Consider the following 21183-nt stretch of genomic DNA (forward strand, 5'->3'; position numbering starts at 1 on the left):
AGAAGGTGTGTGAAAGGCAGTGGAGGGGAGAGCAAGAAGGAGGAGAGAAGGGAGGCAGAGAGAGGGTAGGTGGGGAAAAAACAGGATGGAAGGGGGGGGAAGAAGGAGCCTGGGAAACAGACAGAGGAGGGAGGTGGAGGTGAGGGTCAGAGTTGATAGGAGGGATAAATGGAGGGAGAGAGTGCATCATCTGGGAGGGAGAGTAGATGGAAGCCAACTTGAGAAAGGAGCTGAAGGGTGTTGATGTGAAGGGTATGGGGTACACAACAGTGAAGGCGCGGCAGAGGGGGGGGGGGGGGGGGTTGGAGTGGAGAGGAGCAACCAGGGGATGAGGGGGATAAAGGCGGCGGGGATGCTCATCTTTTTTTTCCTTTATTGTCATTTCAACACCTTTACACGAAAAGGTAGGCCGGCAGCAGCCTATCTATGCCGCTCTTTTTCACAGATAACACAAACAGTATATAAAGAGACACAGATAAACAAAACAAACACGGTGGATAAAAACGGTAGACAGACATATTAAAATACATGTAGCCGTTAAGAGGCGCGCTGTCCGAATTAAAAACATTCATCACTGTACACAAATGGAGGAGACAGAAAGTACAGACGTAAATGGTGGAGCACAAACGGAGACACTTGAGCACCAACACGAAGACACACGCAAGCACTGGCAACCATCTCCAGTGCACGAAGGTTCACTGTTCATGCACAAAGCCGGGGACCTGCCAAAGGGAAGACGTGCAGGTAGGGGGGGATGGGGAGGTTGTGGATGCCATTGGCAGAGGAGGAGGGAGGGGGAGGGGAGAAAGTAGTGGGGGTAATGGAAGTCCACGATGGAGGGGAGGGATGGAGGGAGGGAGGTAGAGAGGAGGGAGAGAGGGTTCCCTGGGGGAAAAGCACAGGGGGAGGAAGGGGAGGATCAAAGTTGGCTGGAGGGGTAGATGGAGGGGATGGATGCTCATCTTTTTTTCCTTCATTTTTTTTCTTTATTGTGATTTCATTCCCCTGCCCCATATGGGCAGAGGAGGGCTGTCAGCAGCACAATCCGCTGCTCTTCAGCCGAGTGACATGACAACTAAAATAAGAATAAAATGTTACATAAGGTGATAAAAAAGGAGAACATAGAGTAATGGGAGAAAATGGAGGTAAAAATAGACTGACATGGAGACGTTCATGGGGAACAGTTAAAAAAGTCACCAGAAAGATAAAAAACACAGTCGGCGATTCTTAAAACACATAGAAGACACGGAATGGACGTGCACAGGTTAAAAGTCGGCCACAGTATTAAAAAACACTCCAGAACAACACAAAACCCACTTGTAGCACACACGACGAAGAATAAAACTGCCAGGTTGGACCTGCCGAGGGAAAGGTCAGAGAGGATGGAGAAGGAGGGGAGAGCAAGGGGCAGCAGGGGAAGCGGCGGGATGAAGAGAGTAGGGGCGTCAGCGGGTACATGGAGAGGCAGGAGACACGTGGGGCGGAAGATGAAGAGGGAAGACAGGGCAGGACAGAGTGCAGAGACACTGAAAGGGGTCACAAGAGAGGTAGGGGGAGTAGGAGGGGGAAGCTGGGCAGGAGAAGGGAGGGGGAGGAGAGGGAGCCCTGGGGAGGGGGCAGGAAGATGGGGTTAGAGTTGGTAGGAAGGGTAGATGTATGGGCGAAGCTCATCATCTGGGAGGGATAGATGGTGGAAGTTGTGTTGGGAAAAGGAGGGTGTGGAGATGGAGAGAGGGTGGGACACAACGGTAAAGGAGTGGCAACTGGTTGGGGTTGGAGAGGAAGGGAGACACCAGTGGGTGAGGGGGATCAAGGTAGCGGACAATATATAGTGTGCAGATGTGTTCAAGGAGAAGGAGAAGGTGGGGGAAGGGGATGAGGTCGTAGAGGATGCGCGTGGGGGACGGAAGGCGGATGAGGAAGGCGAGACGGAGCACAGGGCGTTCGAGGATTTGGAGGGCTTTATAGAACCGAGGAGGGGCGAAAATCCAAGCTACGCTGGCATAACAGAGGATGGGGCGGATCAAGGATTTGTAGGTGTGAAGGACGGTGGAAGGATGCAGACCCCACGTCCGCCCAGACAGGAGTTTCAGGAGGCGGAGGCGGTTGTGAGCTTTGTTTTGGATGGTAAGGAGATGGGGAGTCCAGGTGAGGTGGCGGTCGAGTGTGAGGCCAAGGTATTGGAGGGTAGGAGTGAGGTGGATAGAACGGCCATAGTTAGTGAGGTAGAAATCATGGAGGCGGAAGGAGCGGGTGGCGCGGCCTATGATGATCGCCTGGATGCTCATCTCACGTGCTGGTCTTGCATAATCTTCCCTTTGTCAAAGTCCTTTGCGTCAGTGGATTTCCTCATTCCGGGTTGTATTGTCGCTAGAATAATTCCCTGTTCGTCTCTGCTCCGTTTGTACACAGGGTGTCCAGCAAAGGAGTCCCTCATTTCAAAATTAAGGTCAGCAGACGAGAGTACCAAACGATAAGTTTATTGTGAAAGCCGTAAAAAGTTTATACAGAAGTAATGCAGAAGTTTCGAAATAGTTCGAACAGCTGCTAACAGATGACGCTGTAATCGCAATACATTGTGCCTATAACCAGTGGGCCTCAGCTCAGAGCGATCAGTTCCACGGTTCAAACGTGAAAGGAGATTAGTGTACCGAAGGAAAAGGTTAAATTACATATTTCATTGAACAGCGTGTTTTTCTAGTAGTGGAATGCCACAGGTTAAAACAAAGTCGTATCATAACGAGACGCAGTTTTCAAACGCAGTTTTCAAACAAGATTTAATGTTGCAAAAGGATCTGATGCAAAAACCATGCGAAAGCTCTTCGTCAAACTGCAACGGATAGATAGCGTGACTCATGATCTAACGAGGACTGTTGGCACCTGGCAAACTGTAGTTACTCCAGTAATTGTCGCCACTATTTCTGGAATTAATCAGCAAAATACAAGGAAATCCGTCCGAAGAACTGCAGCAGAAACTAGTTTGAAGCGTTTCAACAGGCAGAAACTACTCATACATAGCCTACACATGTTTCAATTCAAAATCCAAAGCTACCAGGCCGTACCTGGACGATCTGTGTGACAGGGGGCTGACTTTGCGAACCAGCTTCTCACAATGGTTGATAATGAAGGACCTGATGTCGGCTGCATAGGGCTCACACATGACGCACACTTCCACCTCACTGGAGTCGTGAATAAACAAAACTGGCTATAATTGGGTACCGAAAATCCCGATTTGTGTGAAGGGAAACCAATGTATTCTTCCAAAGTTACTGTTCGATACGCACCAGAAGCGTTATTCGCCTTGCTGTTTACATGCTACAAACGATCACTAGTAAACGTTGCGTTGAAATTTTGGAACAATTTGTCGCCACACAGCTAGCGTTGGCCTCATCCAAGATGAGGCCAGACCACATCGCACTGAACAGGAAAGAGAGTCATTGCGTCGGATTACTTGCAAATTTACTGTCTCAGGAATAGATTGGCCTCCATATTCGCCCGAAGTGACTCCTAGTGACAATTTTTTGAGGGCATATTGAAATACATTGTCTGCCGGAACCATCCCACCATGCTTCTTCGTTTCTTGCTCTATCCGTCCACTTAGTTCTTAACATCATTTGGTAACACCATTTTACAATGCTCCCAATATTCCTTTTCTCCAGGTCTCTGGTGGCCTATGTTACGCCTACATAAAATATTGTGCTCCAAAAATAAAATTTCAGTAGGTACTTCATTTACATATAAATTTCTGATACCACCAAAGGTCTTTTATTCAAGTAAGTTTGCTACATCTGTACTAATATAGCTCCAAAGACTTCCTTGCTTCGGCTATGCCGTGCAGTCTTGGCTAGTGTCAAGTGGAATGACCGATGTTGGGCTGCTGGTAGTCACTACAAATTGTACCTGCCGCCTGGTGCCCATGGTGTCGCCATGTACAGTATGGACATGTTGAACAAACAGATGCAGTGACCATGTGATCCCGCTGTCTCCTGGGATTGCAAATTCGTACACTGAACGCTCTGAGGAGGTGGCAATCGAACCACTCACCAAAACCCACAGCAATTTTTCCTCAAATGAGTTCCTGGGCCACACTAACAGCGTCCATCAAAATATCGTATTCGCTATGAAAGTAGAGGAAAATGTATATCCGCCTTTCTGTATGTGCTAATGAAGAAAAGCATACAGTATATAAGAAGAAGACTCACACTGACCTGTACCTGCATGCAACGAGCTGCCACCATCCAGAGCAGAGACAAACAGTGCTGACGACCGTGGTACATAGGGCGCGCGTCATCTGCAATAAAGAAAGCCTTCAAGCCAAGCTACAACAGCCCAAAAAAACTATTCCACAAAAATGGGTACAGTAAAGCACAAATTGGATCATTCATCTTTATGCAGCAAGCCAGGAAGCGGAGGAAGGAGGCAAGAGTTTCGTTTTCCTTCCTTACTTGGGACCGCTCTCAGCCAAAATCTCGAGGCTGCTCGGTAAATGTAACGTCAAAACTGTCTGCGAAACACCCACCACAATGTAACGTACCAGGGATATACTGCATCCCTTGTGGATGTGACCGCCAGTACATAAGGCAAACGCAACGCTATATCTCAAAACGATGCGAGGAACACTTTGAGAGATCAGCAGTGGAAAAGCACAGCATAAACGGATATACGTCGAGAACACCAAGTTACTATGCCGAGCAAACGGCTATCGGCACAGTTTTATAAAGGTATCCCTAGAAAAACGGATCCAAAAGAATATCGTCAATACCAACTAAAGTTCTCAGTTAAGTTCGGCTTAGAAGGCCAAGTTAACGCCTGTATGACGAGAGCTCTTACAGCACTGTCCAGCAACGAATTCCTCTTCAGCGCCAACTTCTTCATTTCAGAGGGAAACTTACATCCTACGTTCTCATTTATTTGCTGGATGTATTCCAATCCAGGCCTACAGTTTGTATCCTCTACACTCACACATACACTGAGTTACCTGCCTATTTATTTATTTTGTTGATATATGTTCGATATATATTTTGTAATGATTATTAACGCTCTTCTTACAACAGGTTACAAATCTTTCAGTATACATAGAACGACAACACCTAAGCTTTCAAATAGACAATTACAGTGAACACAATCAATGTTTCAGCTATTATTCTTTAGTGTGCTTTTGTAAGTTGTGTTCATAAACTAAGAATTTTATTTCCAACAATGACAGCATAAGAAGGTACTGATTGTGTATGAGGGTGGATTAATACCCGAAGAAAGAAGCTGTTACGTCTCTATATAATCTATAGTGTGATTAATGTATTTGGTCGAATGAGATACCTTTTTTCATTACCATCCGATTAAGAAGTTTGTTTCAAACTCTGTACGATATTTACAACAGAAGTAACCTCATATTTAGATTCAAATGCATTCCCTCTGAGATATCTCTTGAGCTGCACACGTCTTTTACTCATAACTCCTGGTAATGACCATGCGACCTGACAACCTTTTTAAAGTAATCTGTTGCTTTGATTGCGAGCTTGACGGTGTAGAGCTGAATGCACGTTCGATTTTCGTAGGTATTTGGCCTGACTGTCTATTACTCTATGTACAATCGTACGGCAGTGGAGAACAGCTGCAACACATCATTCAATTTATACAGTTAGTTGCATAATATCAAAGTATAATGAGAGTTATTTTGAATAACTATTATGTGACAATCAGGTATTATGCTTGAAGTCTAACTGTGTATTAAACAAACTCTCAGAATAATGTTTTCCTGATTTACAAGCCTCGTCACTTCGAATAAAACATTGAGCTTTCAATAGCTTTCATCGTCGTAGTCATCAGGAGTAAAAAGCCATTGACTGCCGGGACTGGCTCGGTGTTCCGCTTATATAGATGCAATAGCAGTGCCCGGAAACTTCCAGTTAGGACCGAAGTGAGGTACGCATAGGAAGGCGAGTTGGGCAGCTCATAGTTCAAATGGCTCTGAGCACTATGGGACTTAACATCTGTGGTCATGAGTCCCCTAGAACTTAGAACTACTTAAACCTAACTAGCCTAAGGACATCACACACATCCATGCCCGAGGCAGGATTCGAACCTGCGACCGTAGCAGTCGCGCGGTTCCGGACTGAGCGCCTAGAACCGCTAGACCACCGCGGCCGGCCAGTTGGGCAGCTCATAGCAGCTTTGGCCCACCACGGGGCAGAATGACGGCATGTGGCGCATGGGTTCCTGCTCTCTACAAGCGTCAAGCACCCGTCTTTGCTTTCGGTGGTTATCCAAAGCCCGAACCCCATGCTCTGCGAAGTGTGTACCTCTAGTCTCTGTTAAAATCGTAGTGATTTATTGTAATCTTGGCCGTCACCTGTATAATGGAATCACATTACGATGATGCATGAGTCAGGACTCCCATATTTTCAGATTGAATTCTTTGTCCGCTTTTGAGGCATGTTCATCCACACTAGGCACTCAGAGACCTACGTTGTCGTTAACGGGGTGTAACACATCTCGTATCTTGGAAATCGACCGGAACACTAGGTACAGTTAACGTGTTTCAAGGACGCGTCTTATCTTGCTGGTCGTTGCCCCACAGCATGGAAGGAGTGTAGTGGAGCTAGGCTTCTTCCGCTGATTCACGAGATGTCTTTTGTCGACGGCGCCTGAAAGCTTTTGCAGTGACTCCCTTGCTGTGACCAGTTTTCCTGAACACGAGTCTAGAATGCTGAAAATCATACTGTATGTCGTCATAGTCAGAAATAAATGTTGCCCTGTGTGTTCAGGACGCTTTCTAGCATTAAAATGTAACTGCATTGCAAATCAGATTCCGATATCAACGTGTTGCATGTGAAAGAGTCTAAACAGCTATGGACGTAGGTCTAAGGGAACTTCAGCGTCCAACCCTTCAAGGACCGCTAGTGGGGAAACGGTGCACCTGTGACATTTGTGCCACATAGCAAAAGTGTTTCTTTTTATCTCCTCTAAAGACTCTAAGAATTTGGATACATAGTTTTTTATAGCGTTTTTGTCGCACTTCAGCTGCAACCTGTAGCATCAGCCTAGAACTATGGGAAAAAATTTTTTTGGTTTGTTAACCCCTCTTCCACCGACTCTCTGTACTCAGTCTCTTTGAATGCATGTAGCGTCTTGAAGGTCATCACTAATCTCTTCCGCTGAACCTTCGTTGCTAAAACCCCGGTTTCAACACTTGCCTGGGGGATGCCTAATACCGGGTTGATGCATAAGTTTGTGGAGTTTTTCCATTAGTTTAATAAACACAACAGACACGTAACACAGCATACCAGAGACTTCCGTCATCAATTAATATATTCTCCTTACTATTTACAACAGTCTGCCAACACTGGGATAAGTTTTCAATTCCGCGACTGTAGAGATCACTTCGTTTTGAGGCAAAGAACTTGTCGAGCCCTATTCGGAGCGCATTTTCATTCGGAAAAGGAGTTCCTTGAAGGTTGTTCGATAGAGAGCGGAAAAGATGAAAATCTAAGGGCATAAGATCACATGAATGAGATGGATGCGGAATGACTTCCCAACCCAACTCCTGTACAGTGTTTTTGTCAGCCTAGCAGAATGCGGAGTAGCATCACTTCACGCAGTCTTCCTTTCGTGGTTCCTTGACTGTATCTGCAAGACGTCTCAGTTGATAACAAGATAACAATAAATGTCAGCGGCGATGCAACACCTCATGTAAGCTGTTCCACCAGCTGCATAACGCTATCTTTTGTGGATGCGCGCAGGTCGTTGTAAGTGGAGTTGTTGCTTTGTTTGAACTCAAACGTTCCTTTCTTTACAAGTTGCGATATGGTCGAGAATCGTACAGTGATCCAAAAAGTGTAGAATAAATTTCTTTATTTCCATCTACGATCACAAACACGTTATTTCATCAGACTACCGGTTTCAGTCACCAATGACCATCTTTATACATGTAGCAAAACAAGGGAGAAACACGAATACAATAAAATAGGCCATAATTAAAAGTATAACTGATATACATGTGAAAATCATGCGTTTTAAATATGACGAGGTATTATATTATGACATATTTTTAAAACAGGTATGCCTTGTAGTATTTAAAGTTCATAATTTTCACGTGTATCTCAGTAACACTTTTCATTTTAGCATATTTTATTGTTTTAAACTTTAGACAATCCATTAGTTGTATCTGTGTTTCTCCCACGTTTTGCTGCAGATCTGAAGATGATCATTGCTGACCAAAACCAATAGTCAGAACCTAACGAGTATGTGATCATAGACGGAAATAAAGAAATTTATTTGTTCCTTTTTTCCCTTATGTTACCATAAAGACACCACTTCTCGCCACCAGCAACGATACAGGATAGGAATAATCGGTGCTGTTGACGTGCCAGTTGATGACGAACAAGCAGATATCCGCATATGGCCACTCGCTGTTTTTTATAATTTAGGCCCAGAGCATATGGTACCCATACACCCGACTTTTTAAGCTTCCCCATTGCGTGCAAACGTCGAACAGTGGTGGAATGATCATACACTCCTGGAAATTGAAATAAGAACACCGTGAATTCATTGTCCCAGGAAGGGGAAACTTTATTGACACATTCCTGGGGTCAGATACATCACATGATCACACTGACACAACCACAGGCACATAGACACAGGCAACAGAGCATGCACAATGTCGGCACTAGTACAGTGTATATCCACCTTTCGCAGCAATGCAGGCTGCTATTCTCCCATGGAGACGATCGTAGAGATGCTGGATGTAGTCCTGTGGAACGGCTTGCCACGCCATTTCCACCTGGCGCCTCAGTTGGACCAGCGTTAGCGCTGGACGTGCAGACCGCGTGAGACGACGCTTCATCCAGTCCCAAACATGCTCAATGGGGGACAGATCCGGAGATCTTGCTGGCCAGGGTAGTTGACTTACACCTTCTAGAGCACGTTGGGTGGCACGGGATACATGCGGACGTGCATTGTCCTGTTGGACGTGCATTGTCCTTGCCGGTCTAGGAATGGTAGAACGATGGGTTCAATGACGGTTTGGATGTACCGTGCACTATTCAGTGTCCCCTCGACGATCACCAGTGGTGTACGGCCAGTGTAGGAGATCGCTCCCCACACCATGATGCCAGGTGTTGGCCCTGTGTGCCTCGGTCGTATGCAGTCCTGATTGTGGCGCTCACCTGCACGGCGCCAAACACGCATACGACCATCATTGGCACCAAGGCAGAAGCGACTCTCATCGCTGAAGACGACACGTCTCCATTCGTCCCTCCATTCACGCCTGTCGCGACACCACTGGAGGCGGGCTGCACGATGTTGGGGCGTGAGCGGAAGACGGCCTAACGGTGTGCGGGACCGTAGCCCAGCTTCATGGAGACGGTTGCGAATGGTCCTCGCCGATACCCCAGGAGCAACAGTGTCCCTAATTTGCTGGGAAGTGGCGGTGCGGTCCCCTACGGCACTGCGTAGGATCCTACGGTCTTGGCGTGCATCCGTGCGTCGCTGCGGTCCGGTCCCAGGTCGACGGGCACGTGCACCTTCCGCCGACCACTGGCGACAACATCGATGTACTGTGGAGACCTCACGCCCCACGTGTTGAGCAATTCGGCGGTACGTCCACCCGGCCTCCCGCAAGCCCTCTATACGCCCTCGCTCAAAGTCCGTCAACTGCACATACGGTTCACGTCCACGCTGTCGCGGTATGCTACCAGTGTTAAAGACTGCGATGGAGCTCCGTATGCCACGGCAAACTGGCTGACACTGACGGCGGCGGTGCACAAATGCTGCGCAGCTAGCGCCATTCGACGGCCAACACCGCGGTTCCTGGTGTGTCCGCTGTGCCGTGCGTGTGATCATTGCTTGTACAGCCCTCTCGCAGTGTCCGGAGCAAGTATGGTGGGTCTGACACACCGGTGTCAATGTGTTCTTTTTTCCATTTCCAGGAGTGTAGTTAATGAGGTTTGCCAGCTCTCGAGTACATTGACGTGTATCATTGTGGACTTATGCGTTTAAACCATCTTCATAAAAACCCGATGGTCTTCCTGAACGGAGACAGTCATTAACGTCAAAACGATCCTCCTTTAAACGAGAAAACCATTTTCTCGCCGTCCTCTGTCGAACTTCGTTATCCTCATACACGACGCAAATGTTTCTGGCTGTCGCCCCTGTAAGTGACCCAAACAGAAGAATATGTCGGATATGTTCCGATTTTATCCACTTGGCGCACAATTTTCTAGCGTCTAGAGCTTCACTCTCTATCCCCAAGTGACAACACGTAAACTCAAATAGCAACAGTGAACTACAAATAAGAAATGACAATCGATAAATAAAGCCATAGCAACCGGAATACCAACATGCAAACCAAAAACACAGCGAACTTATGCACTACCCAATAGTTCTGTCGTTATATCATGTTTCAAGTAAAGTCGGTACATCCAGATCGGTAACGCAGACCTTAGGTTCACGAAACTTCCTGGCAGATTAAAACTGTGTGCCGGACCGAGACTCGAACTAGGGACCTTTGCCTTTCGCAGGCAAGTGCTCTACCACCTGAGCTGCCCAAGCACGACTCACGACCCGTCCTCACAGCTTTACTTCCGCCAGTACCTCGTCTCCTACCGTGCTTGGGTAGTTCAGTTGGTACAGCACTTGCCCGCGAAAGGCAAAGGTCCCGAATTCGAGTCTCGGTCCGGCATACAGTTTTAATCTGCCAGAAAGTTTCATATCAGCGCACGCTCCGCTGCAGAGTGAAAATCTCATTCTGGAAACATCCCCCAGGCTGTGGCTAAGCCATGTCTCCATAATATCCTTTCTTCCAGGAGTGCTAGTTCTGCAAGGTTCGCACGAGAGCTTCTGTGAAGTTTGGAAGGTAGGAGACGAGGTACTGGCGGAAGTGAAGCTGTGAGGAGGGGTCGTGAGTCGTGCTTGAGCAGCTCAGGTAGTAGAGCACTTGCCCGCGAAAGGCAAAGGTCCCGAGTTCGAGTTTAGGTCCGGCATACAGTTTTAATCTGCCAGGGCGTTTCATATCAGCGCACACTCCGCTGCAGAGTGAAAATCTCATTCTTGGGTTCATATGTGTCAGCACAATTTCGTGGATTTAGAATCATTGGTGTGTTCTGTCAAGGTGACTGAAGACGAAGATACCTAGCTTTGAAACTGAAAAGAAGTCATTTATTTGATGTGAACGCCTCCTCTATGCCAATTGGAGAACATTTTCCCGACGCTGTATACACGCTCATCTCTCCAGTATAACTTGCCGCACTCCAGCTACAGTGAGTATGGTTTGCAGGGTGTTCGAGAACGCGGGCGCGCAGCAGGGGCTGGTGGGGTGCGTGCAGCTGCTGCGGCTGGGCCAGGTGGCGGTGCGGCTGCACGAGGGCGACCCGCTGGTGGTGCGCTCGCACCGAGTCACCGAGTGCGGCCACAGCCCGTGCGGGCGCCTGCCCTGCCTCAACGGCGGCTCCTGCACGCCCACCGGCGCCGTCTCCTTCCACTGCGACTGCCAGCCGGAGTATACAGGTAACGCGGCCACACTGGTGCCTGGCCCGAGCACATCTTCACGTTTCTTCTTTACATATCAACCGATGGGTAGTAGAGGGTCGTGTTTGACTTATCTGGCTGTTGTGGTGCTGAATCGTAGTCTGACAGGAGTTCCACAGGTTCCAATGTTGGGTCCGCTCTACTCTTCATGCACTACAATTTTTGCTGACTCTCAAGCGTGTTCACTTTTCACGGGAATCAGAGGGTCATGTTTGAATTTCTGGCAGTTTTGGTCCTGAATCGTATAGTGACAGATGTTCCACAGGGTTTGATGTTGGGTCCCCTCTAGTTTTCACATGCTACAGTTTTTGGAGACTCTCAAGTGTGTTCACTTTTCACAGGAATCAGAGGGTCATGTTTGCATTTCTCTCACATTAGGTACTGAATCATATTCTGACAAGTACTCCACAGGGCTCAAAGTTGGTACCACTACTTTTCTTGCACACAATATTATTTACAATCCTTCAAAACAGTTCACGTCATATTTAACTGACAAGAAGGATAGAGTTGTTTCACATCTCTATCAGGATTTATGCTGAATCAGTTTCTTACAAGGATTCCACTCGATTCACTGTTGAGATCACTCCAATTTTTACAAATGAATATTTGCTAGCTTTCAGGTCAGTTCACTTCTTATTTAACTGACAGGGTGCAGAGGTTTGTGTGTGACAACAATGTTATTTTCCATGCTGAAATATATTCTGACAGGTGTTCCACAAGGACTGAGATTGGGACCACTCCTTTCTTTGCATATGCACCTAGAAAGCAATAGATACAGGCGCCCAGGTAGTTGCCACATTCCTTGACTTCCAGGTGGCATTTGATACAGTTCCTCACCGCTGCGTAATGAACAAAACACAAATGTGTGGAATATCTGCCCAACTGTGTGACTGAATTGAAGAGTTGCTATCAAAGAGAACACAGCATATCATTCTGAATGGAAAGAAGTCCTCAGAAGTAGCTTTGGGTGTGCCCTAAGGGAGTGTTATAGGAGTGTTACTTTTCGTACTATATATAAATGACCTAGCAGATAACGTCAGAAGTCCCAAGATACTTTTTGCAAATGACGCTGGTGTTTAAAGAGAAGTTGCCACGAGTAAAAATGGTAACAAAGTGCGGGAAGACCTGCAGAGGATCGATGCTTGGTGCAGGGAGTGGCAGTTGATACTCAGCATGATGAAGTATAGCGTCTAGTGAATATATATATATATATATATATATATATATATATATATATATATATATAAAGACCCTTTGTTGTGTGATTACAGAATTACAGAAAAATCACTAAAACCAGTTACATCCATAAAATATTTAGGACTATGCAAGTGGAGCGATTTGAAATGAAACCACCACATAAAATTAATTGTAAGACAGATGCCAGACTCAGTTCCACTGAAAGAATCCTCAAGAAATGTAGACCATCAACAAAGTAAGTAGCTTACAAAAACTCGTTCGACCAATACTTGAATATTGCTGGCCTGTATGGGAGCCACACCAGATAGGACTGATAGAGGAAATAGAGAAGATTCAAAGTCGAGCAGCACGTTTCGTTACAGATTCCTTTTGTAAGCATGGAAGCGTCACGGAGATTCTTATCAAATCCCAATGGCAGGTGCTGCAAGAGAAATGTTCTGCTTCACGATGAAGTGTACTCTTAAAATTTCGAGAGCGTAAACCAGTATATTGCATCCTTATAGATATATATCGCGAAAAGACCATCAACATAAAATTAGGAAGGTTCGAGTCCACACGAAAGCTTACCAGCAATCACTCTTCCCGAGAACCATATGCAGTTGGAACAGGGAAAGGGGAAGTGACGCTGGTATATAAAGTACTCTCCGCCAAACACCTTAAGGGGGCTTGTGGACTATAGATATAGATACAGATGTAGATGTAGATGTAGCCGTAGTCTTTCATGTTGCCACCCAGTGGCCGAAAGCATCCTCTCCAGAGGGTCTGATCCTTTCACAGACTAATTTTTTCTGCGTTAGTTTGGGTGGTAGTGTGTGAACCGAGTGATGGGTAATCACCCATCATCGATACCCTTTTCAGCTACGAGTGACAGGACACACATCTAGAGAAGATCATGTCCCATATCTGTCGAAAACCATTTTTAATTGGTGACAAGATCCTATTTGTATTTTTATGTTATGGGTTTCAGCCTTATATCACCTCCGTATCAATGTAAAGCACTAAAGTCTCGTTAAGGACTAACCAGTGACAATGCGTGGCGTTAATGAGGTTGACAATATTGATGTTTTGATAGTCTTTGATACAGCTGAAACTGATAATAAAGAATTCAAACTTGTTTCTGTTAAAAGTAGTCTGTTATTTTGCTGGTCTGTGTGAAAAGAAACTATCTTTACGGGTTCAGCATGTAAAAGATTGCTGTCATGAATTGACTAATGTATCCAGGAATCTCAGCTTGTAAAACGTTACTGTTCTCTGATAATTTTGGCAAGAGTCGCCGTACAAAGGCATCTGTTTTTCAGTCTCATTATGAAACCGTTGCTATTTTAATTTTATTAATTTTCTTTAATTTGTTAATTGATTTACTGTTCCACTAACGATACAAATGTGATGACAGTTATTAAAAAATGCAACATATAAATTTGCTTCTTTTAAATCATTCAATAAGGGGTCAGGATACCACACTTAATTTTACTGTTAAGAAATTCTATGTTATTATTTCATGAATACATTAAGAATGGGACAAAATCGTAATCTACGAGGGCTGAAATTTAAATAGTGGCAACTATTTATTCACAACCGATGCAATAGAGTTACATGTTTGCACCTGTTACTGTCCTTCAAAGTAGTCACCAGCGTTATATAGAAACCGTTGCCAGCGATGTGGAAGGCGTAGTACACCGTTGGCAGAGCCTGTTCTGTTGATGGTGCGAATGGAGCGGTCTACTGCCTGTCGAATCTCTGGAACAGTTCTGAAGCGGATGCCACGAAGTGGTTCCTTCATCTTCGGAATCAAACCAAAGTCACAAAGACTTAAGTCCGGGGAATATGGTGGATGGTACAGTACTTCCCAGTCCCATCGACCGAACAGAGCAGCCACAGCTTGCGCTGTATGCGTCCGCGCATTGTCGTGCAAAATGATGGGTGGGTTGCGCAGAAAGTGTCGCCGCTTCTTTCGCAAAGCTGGTCACAGGTGATGCTCCAAAAACGAACAGTAATACTGTGCACTGACGCTCTGCCGTGCAGGAACGTAACGCGTTGGGATGACACAATCACAGTCCTACACGAGAATCACCATAACTTTAGACCGCTCCATTCGCATCATCAACAGAACAGGCTCTGCTAATGGTATACTACGCCTTCCACATCGCTGGCAACGGCTTCTACACAACGATGGTGACTACTTTGAAGGGCAGTAATGGGCGCAAACATGTAACTATTTGTATCGGTTGTGAATAAATAGTTGCCACTATTTAAGTTCCAACCCTCGTATATACTATAGTTCTTTTTAAATACTTTATCTGAATGATTTTATTGATCAAATAAGTTGAATATCGACCAAATATACACAATGACAGCTCAAGCATCAGCATACTGGGTCAGAATGGTCCCTATTTTACAGGAAAGTGAAATTAACTTTTTCAACTTACTAGCATTAAGTAGTGACCGAGGATAGCTGGGATATGTTCACTTGAGGATACGTGATTTAGTATGGAAATCTCGTAGTCACACAGTTTGTCATGCATTAAGAAATTGAGATGACAATAGCTGACCACTCCTGATAACTACTATAAAAATTACGACGTACTCAGCAGTAAAGTCTTAGCTCAACCCTAAATGAGTACCAAACCACGAAAAGCGTTCTAAAGTCCACATGTAAAAATAAATAAAAATAATCATCACATGCAGACATTCATTCTATACTGCAAATTTAGATCTACCACTCATTAGAAAAGACTGGAATTGTTGGTTACTCTGAGTGGCACATGGTTAAACACATTGCTATACATATAAAGAAACCCCGCCTGTTCCACAAGAAAATGCAATTTAAAATTAGAAAACTGCACATATACGAGTATATGAGCACTGAAGGTGAGGCACTTAACTGAATAAATGGTTAAGGCATTCACGTAATCTGCACAACCCCCTAAATCACAAAAATTCCTTCAAACTACATGTATCCAAACTGACGGGAAATGATTCACCCTTATAAGTATTCACTCTGCTCCGCAAATTAGCAAAGAACGGAGTTTCGTTGAACTTTGAGTGACACGCAAAAAGTGGTCCATACAGAGAAAACCTGCTTCTTAAACAAGAATAATAACCAGCTTAAATTTGGGAACCTACTCATACATCACTTAAGCACAAAAGTGCAAGCGTTTACTGAAAGATCAATAACGAATAGATTCAGATTCTACCTCTGTCCATGCGACATGGTAGCTGAACAAAGCTATTTTCAAGTCCTCGGAACTCATAAAAAATATAAAATTCAACCCTGTACTTCTCACAATTACATGTCATGAATTTTCATATTAACAGAATCTTCCGTCGGTTCTTGGTAGAACAACATTATAATAAAAAATGAAAAGCACCAGTTTGCTTTTGTTCTACAGTATTATTTTTATTGCTAACCGGTTTTCGGCTTACAAGGCCATCTTCAGACATTTACTGAGTATTATCACCACATTTAACTTCTTTGGTGATAATACTCAGTAAATGTCTGAAGATGGCCTTGTAAGCCGAAAACCGGTTAGCAATAAAAATAATATTGTAGAACAAAAGCAAACTGGTGCTTTTCATTTATTATTGTCATGAATTTATTTTACACATTGAGAACCATTTCAGTTCACAAAGTTTCTTTACACTGCACCATGCGTGGTAGCCTATTCTCTCTCTCTCTCTCTCTCTCTCTCTCTCTCTCTCTCTCTCTCTCTCTCACACACACACACACACACACACACACACACAGGATTCCCTAAATAATGCTAAATTCATGGTCGAAAATTCTCCTACCGTAACCAATGTAATTTCCCCCAATATCCAGAAAGCTGAAATATGAAATTTAATATTCTATCACCGTGTCACACACCTCTAACCGTGCAGCCTCGTATTTTGTACGTATTCTGGATGAAAACCTTCTACAGTTTTTGAACTGCCTGTAGTGAGTACGTTCAATGTTTAACAGCAGTTAATTTGCAACACCATCGATTAACATCCACGAAACTTTCGAGCATGACCTGTTCTAAAATTTACTTGATTCAATATTTGTTGCTTGTTTGTTAGATCTTGAAAAAAAATAAAACTTTGGTTATATTGTTGATGAAAGGTCGTTAACACATAGAAAAAGGATCACATAATCCCAATCGAACCCTGAAGGACATGACTCGTAATTACTTCCCACACAGCTGACTACTGATGTTAATAATTACTATGTTATCAATATTGTCGACATTTTTTCTCAGTGATTAGGTTACTACTGACTTTCTTGTAGATACAAGCAACTACTGCTCTTCTTTTGTAATTTCATTTTATTTTGTCTCTCAGTTAAATATGTTCTGCCTAATTATTTCATTCACATTCACCGGTCTCAAGCAGGAAAGACTGTTATTCTCAAACACATAAACACCCACATGCATACAGACAGAGCCTACAGGGAGTTTTCCACATTTCTCCACACTCCAACATACCCACCCCACTGCTCTCCGCTACAAATGCAACTTCCCATGAACCATCTGATACTTTGCGACAATGCAGTGCTGTACAGGATAAATGTATTTAAAGGGAACTCCACGGCGAGTCCAGAACAGCCAGTTGACATATATAGCAGATAGGAAAGATAAAACTGATTGATCTATGTAAATAAGGTGTTATCCTACACAAAACACTAAATTTCTAAGTTAAAACACTCAACGCGAGACGGTTGCAGTAACGCTAAAATAATGAAATCCATTTCAGTTGTATGTCACTGAAGATGGTTCAAATGGCTCTGAGCACTATGGGACTTAACATCTATGGTCATCAGTCCCCTAGAACTTAGAACTACTTAAACCTAACTAACCTAAGGACATCACACAACACCCAGCCATCACGAGGTAGAGAAAATCCCTGACCCCGCCGGGAATCGAACCCGGGAACCCGGGCGTGGGAAGCGAGAACGCTACCGCACGACCACGAGATGCGGGCACTGAAGATGCCTAAATACATTGGGCGAAAACATTTTGCTTCGCAAGCAAAATAAAATTCTGCTGAATAATTTATTGTTGCCTATAATTTTAAGCAGATAAGACTAACAGATTAATTCATAGGGCATTGCTGTTATTTCCCGTTAGAAAATAAATCTTGAATCACTTGCAGCTTTTGTCGTTTTACTGCAGCTACTTGAAATTATATTTTGATTCACACAAACAGAAAGTAGCATACGTTGTAAATTATTATCTTACAGAAGTGTAAACATCCTTCTCAACAAAGGAACCTCGAAAAAGTCATCTTATTTCAAATAAATGAGAACTACTCCTGGGATAAATGACTGCAGTATTTTAAATTTCAGTAAGACACTGTGCCACATATTACCTTCGTACTGCCAAACACTTTGCTTCTCTCTTTGTAACGACACAACTGTTAGCATTAAACTCGAAGACAATAAGCGGTGTAAATATGTAAACCTTTTTTATAAAATGCTACTAAATTTACAAAACCATATTTAATAAACTCTCTTGATAATTAGCGATGGCCATATTTTTTTATTTTAAATATTTTATCGTGCATGTTCATTCATCTTGTGACGATCATTGCTTTCATGTTACTGAAATTATTTGTAATTAGTGAGCAATAACTGAAACAATGATTTTGTATTGTTTATTCATCAGTGTAATACTCTAATCTCCAGTAAATTCACCAACAAAAGTAAATCCGAAATTCAAGAAATATTTCAAATTTTAGTATGGAAATTTCGTACTGCCAATGCTTCTCTCTTTGTAACGACACAACTGTTAGCATTAAACTCGAAGACAATAAGCGGCGTAAATATGTATACCTTTTTTTTCTTATTCAGGTGCTTTCTGTGAAAGTCGAGTTAATCCATGCAGTTCCAGTCCCTGCGTGTCGGGTTCAACGTGTGAAGTCTTGCCGCACGGAGGTTTTATGTGCAAATGTGCTCCTGGCACGAAAGGGCTTTCTTGCCAAGACTGTAAGTACTGAGTGCAATACAAAAATGTTCAGAATTTATTTATTTATTCATTAATTTCAGATAACAATCTCACTTGTAATGAAACAGTATAAAAAAATTTGTGTTCAACAATAACACTATGCTTGAGGTTCCGTGTAAGTAATTCAGCGCTTACTATTTCAGCTGATACGGAGCTTCAGGATATTTTTATCCCGGAATTCAACGGAGCATCCCATATTGAACTACCACGTCTTGAAGGAGTCGGCAGAGCGTTTTCGTTGGAGCTGTGGTTTCTTTCGCGGTCGTTGAACGGCCTGCTCCTCTACAATGGACAGCTATCGAATGGGAAAGGGGATTACATCTCCCTAAACCTCGTGAACGGGCACGTGCAGTTCTGTTACAACTTGGGCAGTGGTCCAGCAAACATCACGTGAGAGCTGTTATATTTTCTGTTATAATTTGCCAGCCGTTCCAAAGTGCTTATGGTACTAATATAAATCTTACTTTACATCTTTGCCTCTGTCTAAAGTATATACACTGGACTAAACGTTAGTCGGCCCAGAGACTTGAGCTAGTACACTGTAACACTGTCTCTAAACTTGATAGTGATCTCAATTTGGCAAGCAAAAGTCCATAAGAATGAAATTTTCACTCTGCAGCGGAGTGTGCGCTGATATGAAACTTCCTGGCAGATTAAAACTGTGTGCCGGACAGAGACTCGAACTCGGGACCTTTGCCTTTCGCGGGCAAGTGCTCTACCACTTGAGCTACCCAAGCACGACTCATGCACCGTCCTCACAGCTTTATTTCTGCCAGTACCGAGTTCGAGTCTCGGTCCAGCACACAGTTTTAATCTGCCAGGAAGTCCTTAAAAGTCCACAAGTTTCTGCAAGTATGCCATATACGGCTGAGGCCAGTCACTGATGATTGGATCCCATAGAGCTACCAAATTGTGGATATGTTAATTGCTGTGTTTAAAGCAACAGTCAGTGCGCAAATGGGTGTTCAAGTGTTCGTCAAAATAGGAACACATGCTTGCAGTGCTGTGAACACGGCTGTCGTCACAGTGGAAGACAGGAGTGTCCACAGCATACTCATCATAAAGATGCAGGAAGAAAGGGCAGCAGGCAGCAATTGGTCACCGTAAACTGAGTAAGCTGGACCAAGTCATGATACGAGGAATACTCGCAAAACGTAAATGAGCCATCTCTGTCCTCAACTACACCCTCAATACACTGCGGGAAAAAAATTTCATTGGACGCTCATTTCCAATTAGGCAAAATCGCGACTAATCGGACCACATTACACATATCGAGTCAGCTATAGTCCGTTTGTTGTGTTCTTTGACAAGCTAAAAACGTGCAGATTTACGTGCCGAGGTGAGCAATGGCTTTTGCGAGTTACGCTACTCCAAATGTCCACTGCATGCAGATCCCTTCGCACTGTTTGCTTGGCGAAGGGTTGATGTGGACCTATATTCACTGACAGTGGCAATGCCTGCAGGGTTCGAAACAGATTGTCATTGACAAGGCGTAACACTCGTCTCCCATCCCTGTCGATCGGGATATTTTTACGACCACTGTTTCTTCGCCGTTTTACATGGCTATATCATTAGCGGTGTGGTAGTGGAAGCGATCAAAGACGATAGACCAATGATGCCATTCCGTCACATCTCTTCGTCACCCCATCTTACTCCACAGATTTTTGCATGCATCCGGTGGCACATTTACATCACATCCCTACCAAAACGTCAGCGATGGAGGGTCACATGACCCCCTCGTGCCAGTTCTTCTGCATATACAGCTCTTGTTAAGAGCGTGACGAATATTTTGTCCGGCGATCTCACGAACCGGTTCGTGACTAAATAAATGTAATTCTGCACAATATTAGGAAAGTGTCTGCTATTTAATTGGGTCGTCAGCTTCTGCCAAAAACCGACCTCAAGTAACATTTTGTCCAGAATCAAAATAAAAAAATGTATCAAGCAATTGTTGTTTAGCTTCAAGGCAGCATTAAGTAATATGATATCCTTTCTTGTAACTTTGTTCGCTTCGAAGACATGAACAGCAGTATGTGTTTTTAAAACATAACCTTGTATTTTTTGTTCGGTAACTCACATCCCCTGAACGTCACCTGTTCAGCAGTTTATCATAGGATGTCAACAGAAACACGAGGAAAATGCACACCAATCATTCAGTCAATCTTCTTCAGCTGAAGGATTGTGTTGTGAAAAACCGGTTCTAAGAGATCTATTTTGCAAAATTTTGACGGTGAATTTATCTCAACATTTTTCGTGGAAAAACGTAAACAAGTGGATTTTGATTATTTTAGACTCAAAAGAATCAGTTTCTCTAGTGAAATTGCTGAAAGGAACTGAACTTTGCTTAGCAAACTCGAAAGCATATGTCGTGCTTTGTAAAAGAATAGCGGAACGGGCTGTAATGTTACTTAGTTGTAACTACGAAAGCAAATAAACCCAGACTCGATCCTATTACGATCTATAGAATGTAAACATGCTCCTC

General features: G+C 44.0%; 1 protein-coding gene across 1 annotated transcript in view; it reads left to right on the forward strand.

Moving 5' to 3' along the window:
* The window catches only part of LOC126234947 (agrin-like), a 1214606-nt gene that overhangs the window by 1094178 nt on the left and 99245 nt on the right, over positions 1–21183 (forward strand). Inside the window, exons 19-21 of the mRNA XM_049943685.1 lie at positions 11273–11502; positions 18548–18682; positions 18845–19091. Coding sequence (XP_049799642.1) covers positions 11273–11502; positions 18548–18682; positions 18845–19091 — 612 coding nt within the window. The remainder of the gene's footprint in view (positions 1–11272; positions 11503–18547; positions 18683–18844; positions 19092–21183) is intronic.

The sequence above is a fragment of the Schistocerca nitens genome, chromosome 2 (genome assembly GCF_023898315.1).
Source record: "Schistocerca nitens isolate TAMUIC-IGC-003100 chromosome 2, iqSchNite1.1, whole genome shotgun sequence".
NCBI lineage: Eukaryota > Metazoa > Arthropoda > Insecta > Orthoptera > Acrididae > Schistocerca > Schistocerca nitens.